This window comes from Haemaphysalis longicornis, unplaced genomic scaffold, assembly GCF_048455015.1.
Source record: "Haemaphysalis longicornis isolate Haplotype H1 unplaced genomic scaffold, Haemaphysalis longicornis Haplotype H1 scaffold_2, whole genome shotgun sequence".
Lineage (NCBI taxonomy): Eukaryota > Metazoa > Arthropoda > Arachnida > Ixodida > Ixodidae > Haemaphysalis > Haemaphysalis longicornis.
Window position 1 is genome coordinate 85,009,702 of NW_027526295.1, and position 8,139 is coordinate 85,017,840.

At 46.8% G+C, this 8,139-nt stretch overlaps 1 protein-coding gene across 1 annotated transcript; it reads left to right on the top strand.

The window, feature by feature from the left end:
• The first annotated feature begins 680 nt into the window (after nucleotides 1–680).
• On the top strand, nucleotides 681–6,081 carry LOC144168138 (uncharacterized). Its single transcript, XM_077697187.1, has 3 exons — nucleotides 681–827; nucleotides 4,928–5,155; nucleotides 5,743–6,081. The coding sequence occupies exons 1-3, from the start codon at nucleotides 681–683 to the stop codon at nucleotides 6,079–6,081; spliced, it is 714 nt and encodes a 237-aa protein (XP_077553313.1).
• Nucleotides 6,082–8,139: the final 2,058 nt, after the last annotated feature.

The following is an 8,139-nucleotide window of genomic DNA, read 5'->3' on the forward strand; positions in this document are numbered from 1 at the left end:
AGTATAAAAATCATCCGCAAGTCGTGTACTTCGATGCCGCCCAGTACAGAAACAAGAAGGCTTTCACCGCAATCGCCGTACAAAATTACCCCAACACCAGCATGCTCGATTCTATAACAGTCCGGACGCCCATCCCAGAACAGGCGGAACAGGCAGCAATAGCGCCCGCCCTTCCACTCCCCGATACCCGCAACAATTATTACAGATTCTAAAACAGCTCTCCAAAAATTTGCCGCTGGATGCATATCCCCAACGGCGCTCAAAACATTGCTCAGGAACCCACCGCAATCCCCAGCACAACTGTGCTGTACCCCCGCCCCCCCCTCTCTGCGCCCTCCCCCCCTCCGCACTCTGGGATCGAGGGAAACGAGGCAGCCCATGACCTAGCCCGAGGATTTACTATCCGGGCTCGGCCGAACCTGTATCCTTACTACGGAGCCCCGTCCGCGCGGGAGCGTCTGATCGGTTTGCATGATATTACAACCTACTACCTCCTCTCCCCCGGATCTATCCTCGGGCGGACAAAACCCTCACATTAGAGCAAAACCACGTCTGGCGCCAACTCCAGACGGGAGTCTTTCCCAATCTGGCCATCATGACCCATATTCACCCCAGCCTTTATGCAACCTCGGTGTGCCGTTATGTGGCGCCTATGCCAACCTGGCCCACATCATGTGGGCATGCCCCACGACCCTTTCCCGGAAATCCCCTCTCAGGAGAGGTTGGAGGCCTCGCTTCGCAGCCCCGACCCGAACGTACAGGTCCGCATGGTCAAGACGGAGGAAGACGTCGCCAGAAGGCACCAGCTTACGGCCACCACGAGACCAGCAACCTAAGTCAAGGAGAACACGTCCAGGAGGGGGCGGGCCTTCAGCCCGCTACCTGCCACCACCATTCGTACTTCCATTCTCCTCGAGGGACTTCCTCAAACAAAGCTTCTTTCTCTCTCTCTCTTCATCTCATGGCTGGGAAAACTGTCTTTGCTCGTGCCACAAGGAGTTCTCAACGCCGAAGATTACCAAATAACCCATGTATCTACAATATAGATGGGCAAAGGGGACTGGTTGCAAACATCAGACATTAAAAACCGTGCTTATTTAAGGAAAACAACTGCCCTCTTCCACGCAACCTAGCCATGTCCAAGAGCATGTTCATGGAAGAACAGCTCAAACATTACATGTTCCACCTCTGTCTAGGCATGAGAGGCAGCTTTGACCAGCTTGTAACCTTAATATCAGCGTGAGCATATTGGGAGGGAAAGAGAAGCGGCTGCTACATCTGGGTCTCTGGACTCCAATTAAATTATTGAGAGCCCTGCCGTCCGCTTACGCCTTTTCCCAAACCCCCTATTCCTTACGTAACAAACGTCTTTTTTGCTCTGTCGCTGTCTGGCTCGCTCTTTCTCTTTTGCGAAGGCCATTTTGCGAAGGATTGTCGGTGATAACTACAATGGCCTTCTGAGCCAAGAATTTTTGAGTCATCGGCAGCTAGTTTTGTAGTATGCTCGGTCGAGGTTAGTGCTCCTGTAATTAGAACGGAAGGTATTGGTATGAATCGCCTTGAGATAACTTTCATGAGTTTAAGGAGTGCGAATAAATGACTTTGGTGTGTTTTCGGGAGACAGGTATGAACATGCACTTGGAAATATTCGACCTCATCATCCACTAAGCGCACCAGCTATCAATTGTGTGTAAGGCTTGCTGTAGTATTACTTGATCTTCCTTAGTTGATATACGATGGTAGATGGTGCAATCGTCCGCAAAAAGACGAAGCGTTGATGAAAGGTCGGAAGGAAGGTCATTTACGTAGATTAAAAAAAAGGAGTGGACTGATAACCAAGCTTTGAGGGACGCCAGAGATTACTTGAGAAGTGTCGCAATGGGCACCACTGATAACAGTGAATCGAGACTGGCGAGTTCCATGTCCTGGAAATATTGTGTCTGTTAGGCTTGAAGTGCAGGTGAAAGTTAGGGTCGATTGTGCGGTCGGGCAAAATAATCCTTCAACCCGACGCAGCTCATCCTAAAATCGTTCCGTTTTTGTGTGTGTGTGCAGACTGTCAGCTGTAGTATGAAAAATATAACGATATCTTGACATTTCGAAGGTCTACCCAAATGACGCGTGCACACTTGTTCATGAACACTACGACCTCTTCAATAATAAGGAACAATAAGGGGCCGAGAGACTGGTCTAGAAAAAAGGAAGACCAATTATTCCATGGAGGGACGAAATAGAAAAATTCGGAGTCAAGAAATAAACTGGCCGGCGCGGAACAGAAAAAGTTGGAGGTTGATCAAAGAGAGGTGTTCGCCCTGCAGTGAGCCTAGTGGGTGTAGTTACAGCTGATCGTGATAATTAATGGAAAAAAAAATAAATAAATACGTATGTATGTATATATATACACAAAGAATTTATTACCTCAGAAAGAAATCCTTTTTGCTAATTTTGCTTCACCGTACAACACCGCCACCAAAAAATACGTTCCTGGCCTTCACGCAATACATAAAGCTGCGCAATGCTGCTGGCTGTTTAGGCATCGATGAAGCCAACAACGACAATTTTGATGCTATGTTTCTGGGTTCAGATGGTGCGTTCACGAAGATACCTCATACCCTCCTGTGGTACAGCGAAACGTACGGGGACGAAAACGGCGGATACAGTAGGCTCAACAAGTTCTCAGGCTATCTATTCTAACAGGTGACCTAGCACACATAATGTTCTCGTCAGCAACCGGTGGTTGATTATCCGGGCTGATGCGGTAGGGATCGGCCAGCCCCACTTCCCTTTAGGCTACTGATAATGGTCTTATCCTTTTTCGCCAACTGAAGCGAGAAAAAGCGCTTGCGTTTTTTGGGATGACATAAGAAAGACCGAAAGCTACGACATTTCCGCACCGCTAACTGTCTAAAATGTAGGCATAAGCTTCGGTGATTCATGAGGGCGCAGAAAGGTGGGCGGCACCCGCCGTCATGAACTGGCATCGAAGCACCCTACCGTGTTCCCTGCTAAAAAGCTGCGCCGCTCCGATTACGCGGTATTCTCCTGCAGCTTGTCACTGCAGCAAAACCCGAGCCGCTAGCCACGAAGTATGACCTCCCACCTCACGGTACTCCCGCTGTAGTCAGGCAGGTGATCGCGACTCGCAAGCCAGACAAGTAAATTTGGAAAATCCTGCGTTCCCTGAAGCTTTTAAATTCAGGCAGTTATGATGCTAGATATTATGTCTTATAAAATGTGCCAGTCATAAGTTTTTTCTCTGGCCTATACGCGCATGTTAAATCATTGCTGCACTTACCTCTCAAACAATAGGACTCTTTTGCTGGCTAGTATTTTGTGAATGAAAAACAAATACTACGTGTCCAACGAGGGCAGAGGCAGAAGGGCGAAAGGATGAGGGCAGACCTGCCCTGTTACCCTCATGTCTCTATACTCGTTTTACGCGCAGAAATATTTTTTAGTCACAAACACCCTTCGAACATAAAAAAAGAGCACCCTGCCATTTATTTTTCACGCCCCTGGCGCAGTCACTTGAGAATTGGAGTAACGGTGTTATTTCGTACCGTCAGGTGCATGTCGGCACGGAACTTGTTTTTTTAAAGAAATTGTGTCCCTACCTATACCTTCTGTCTAATTTCTTAGCGCTGTGCGTGAAGGACATAAAGCCGTCTTTTTACGTCAAACGTGAATTAAAACTGTTCTGAAGGGATATCAGATTCGGCGGCTACAATACGGTGCATTTCTGAACAAACACGAAAAGGACGAGATATCTCTTCAGTTGAAGCGAGAACATTACAAAAGGGACAAACGTATTCGAGACAAACGATGCTTAACGCAATCACTCATCACGTCTTCACGCGACGGGAAAGACGGCGTTAAAATGACTACGCAACCAAGAAGCAGCCAGTTAGTGCACGCGGCTGCATTCTGTTCGCTCCGGCCTTAATTTTACTTTTTTCAGTTTCAAGGCGGGAATGCAGAATGCAATGTTCCGGGCAGAGCACTGTAGAAATAAACAGCAAAACTGCGAGAGGGAAAGGCAACGGTACAAGTTGCAGAATCGACACACGAGTCACCCTCGCTGCTGAGGCTTTAAAAACGATCGCTGCCGTGCAGACTGTCAGTCGCAGCACGGAGTTCCTTCTACTCTCCCCGTGTGCCGTCAAACAAGTAAAGTAGCGTCAAGACCATCTCTTCCCAGTGAAGAGACAGTGGATTTTTACCATCACATTTTGAGTCCCAAAGGTGTGCGTCGGCTATAATTTACGATGATGTCCACGACTGCCGTGTTCTGCAACGTAAGTTCGGTGAATTTAAAATATGCATTAACATTGCCTTAACCTTTAATAGGTTTTATCTTTCTGGAAATATTGCGCAGTAAAATAGATGTCACCTGAGCAAAGAACCAGCCCTACTTATAACAATGGTAATTTACGCCGTTTTGCATGGTTCCCCAAGACGGAGAGTGCTAGTTTAAATATCTTAAATTATCTGTTCCGTTGCTACGAATCTTTAGGGCGACTGGCTAACTGCCTTTCCGCGCTTTCAGTGCCAAAGCACTGAGTACACAATTTCAACGTTCCTGCTGCACCTATCAGTGATTGTGTTGACCTCCGTTGCTCACCTCACTACTATAAACAATGAGTCTGACTTGCGTGATTCCCTCTTACAGTAAAGCCAAACGATAACCAGTACTGGTATGAAAAGATGCAAACACCTTCATCGCAGTTTCTTAACACTATACTGCCACTGGATATGCGTGTAATACCTAAATTTATTATAGAAACTGAAAAGAAAGAGAGAACGCTAAGTAACTTTTCTTGGTGAAGTAACTCCTTCATTATAAAGGCACGCAATAACACGCACGTCATGTAAGACGAACATAAAACGGTTCGTGAAGTTTCTATGTGCGTGCTAACACCTCATGCAGGCTCTGCTGATCTGCATACTACCCGCGGCGTTTGCGGGAGGCCGGTTCGGGTTCGGCAGCAGCTTCGGTAGCGGACTGGGAAGTGGCTTCGGTGGTGGATACCCGGGTGGCTTCGGAGGCGGATACATCAGTGGATTTGGGGGTGGATACAGCGGTGGATTTGGGGGCGGCTTCGGGCCTTCCTTCGCCGCAGCAACAAACAGGTTCGCCCGCCAAGAACAGTATTACGTAAGTGCTCCATTTCGTTTTTTCTTGATCATATTAGCGCGAAATAAGGAGGCTATTTTCCCAAGACATTGTCACTACATATAGCAAAAAACACTTCTGAAGAAATTTCTGGTAAACTCCAAAGCACCACTTTGTATTGATGAGTCCACAGCAGTATTTTCATCTATTTGGTTAAGTTTTTTCCGCCGGCGAACTTCTTAAGCGGAAATTTGGCGCACAGAAGTAGTGGCAGAATGATTGTAACAAAGAACGAGACGTGCCGTTTCCTACAGCGTTCCCATAATAAAACAATGAAACATACCAGAACCTTGCACAGTTTTTAAACGCGCTTTATGCGGGGATGACATTAACAATTCGCATAAGAAATGGTGAGTTAATACTTTCGCTTTATCTCTTATAGTACTGCCACTCTACTGCTCATACCGATCATTGTGTTACGCCTCAGAGAAATTGGCCATTCTACTTGTGTCTTATACCAGCATGAGAAATTTCTGGAAATATAGTAACTGCGGCAAAGTTCAAACCGCTTACCGCAGTACCTGTTTCTCATAGTATACGCGCCGCATTTCTACTTTCGTCCTACACAGCCGGCGCAGCCGTACAGCTTCGGCTACGACAACGTAGACGAGTTCGGCACCAAGACGTACCACAAAGAGCAGGGAGACGCCAGCAACGCCAAGACCGGCTCGTTCGGCTACACGGACGCCAGCGGCCTCTTCCGCCGCGTCAACTACGTCGCCGACGCCGGTGGATTCCGCGCCCAGGTCGACACCAACGAACCCGGAACGCTGCCCGGAGCTAGTGCCGATGCCGTCTTCAACTCCAACCCTCGTCCGGCCGGTGGCGGCCGCTATTCGTCTCCCTACACGGCTGCATCCACCTACGGAGGATTCGGTTACGGCCGCCAGGGTCCCTGGGCTGGCTAAAAGATAGAAAAGAGTTTATAGTCATGAAGCTATAATCTTCAACGAGGGTGCAAAGCTTGCCCCTTGGTTCTGAAATAGAAGGGCTTCTGGATATAAGGAACAGTACTTAAAATAAAAACGATAAAGCTGAAATATTTTTGATCCTTTGGATTGTGCTCTCTTCCCTCTACTTACTGCCTCAAGTTAACCGTGAAACACCGCACACAAACGTAGATTTTGTGTACTTCATATTAAACTATGATGATTGGTAACAAGGGTTTCCGAGCAAAAGGCTTCTATGGAATCCTATTCACTGTTTTCTTGTTTCAAATTTGTCATGAATCATAAGAAACTCCGTAATGGAACATCAAACAGCCACATTGCATCAATAAGATAAAAACACAGCCCAGTGGTCTACGCGGGACAAAATTTCAGTACAGGATTTAGCTACAATAAATGCAATGGATAATGTAATAGCCACAGGCAAAAAGAAAAAATATTCCGAAACTGAAAAAAAAGGAACTTGGAAATCGAAAAGTCGTAATACACGAGAACATTCCGATAAATCTTGTTTGTAGGTTTTCTAGACGGGCAGTGCAAAATTTGTTATTGGAGGCCGAGATGAATTGTAAGGCGAGACGCCCGCGAGGTTAAAATAATTCCCCGTAGCTGTTATACAGGGAAACATGGATGGACCGAAGTTGATGAAAATTCGCAATGTTACGTTACATACAGGTTTTCGTTGCATGCAGGATTCGAGTTGAGGCTCTCGTAAATGAAGCAGAAACTAAATCAAAATGCTAGACATTGTGGATAGTGAACTCTCCCTCTAAGAGATTTATATCCCAGTAGAAAAACGCGGGCTGTGCGCCTTCTGCTTTCCAACGAAGTTATTCTGTACACGGCACTCCAAAGAATCAAAATAACTCACCGCCCTATTCGCAAAGGTAACATCAAGTATCAGTTTTGCCTTTTGACACACCTCGGTGCCTTAACCAGTTTCAAGAGCCGAACTTAAGCTGAAAGGGCGCCTATTCACGAACTTGATGTTTTTTGCCGTTGTCAAATTTCTTGAGATGGTGCTAGCTGGGATGCTGTACAGGGCGGCTATGTTCTCCTTTCTCGCCGACGGGGACGCCGTTTAAAATTGCAAGTTTGGCTTTATAGGACGTAATGCTTTGTTTTCTGGAAGCAGCACTCGTCACCGACGTACCGACACCTCAATGACACTGGAGACGCGCGACTACACGCCGACTGGCAGACCTTGCATCTAATCGACTCCGCACACACATTGAAAACGCACGGTAGTTTGTGGTGCCGACGAAGTTCGCTAAATAAGTGCATTTCTCCGGCCAATTTCCCCCCAAAAGGGCAAAAACAATGGCTCATCAGCGTAGCAAATTCATTACCTCAAGGTTCACTGGCGCAACGCTTTCGTTACACCAGCGGTCGCAAACACGCGGTTTTCAAGGGGCTGGCAATGGGGATCTGAAAAACTTCGGTAAATCTAGAATTTCATTACCGAGAGGTTTGTTATATCTAGGTTTAACTGTATTGTGAGGTAACAACTTCTGCATGCGTTTCATCGTGCGGATGAGAGCCTCCGTATGATAAATTATCTCTCCGGTATTTATCGGGTGCCTGGAAGTAAAATCGTAAATGCGACTTGTATTGGGCATTTTCAGTGCCTCCTGACCTTGCGAGAAACTCGCGAGATCAGGAGACAACTCCCCGCCGCTCTCTCTCTCTCTCTCTCCCGTAACATGCACCCCGAACCTCACGCTAGACGCAAGGAATAGACCACCTAGACCATCTACAAACGCTACATGAACACCATGGGTGGCTTTTCTTCTCACTCATTACCTCATACTTCCTCACACCCTTTAAGCACCCGCCCTGTGTCAGAAGGGATCACTGTTACGAAATTACTCTTGCTGGCTTGCTTACTTGCGTTTTTGCTCCCTAATTCACTCGCCCATTTACTTAGTCTCTTACTTCTTTGCTTACTTTCTTTTTGCTCCCTCACTCACTCTTTCATTTACTTATTATACAATTTCTTCCTTGTTCACTTACTTTTCA

Bases quoted from the DNA above. Each gene is read 5' to 3' on its own strand.
- LOC144168138 (XM_077697187.1), top strand. From the start codon at position 681: ATGCCCCACGACCCTTTCCCGGAAATCCCCTCTCAGGAGAGGTTGGAG. The intron at 828-4,927 runs GCAACCTAAGTC...CACCTCATGCAG, and splicing joins TTACGGCCACCACGAGACCA to GCTCTGCTGATCTGCATACT. The intron at 5,156-5,742 runs GTAAGTGCTCCA...CGTCCTACACAG, and splicing joins CCCGCCAAGAACAGTATTAC to CCGGCGCAGCCGTACAGCTT.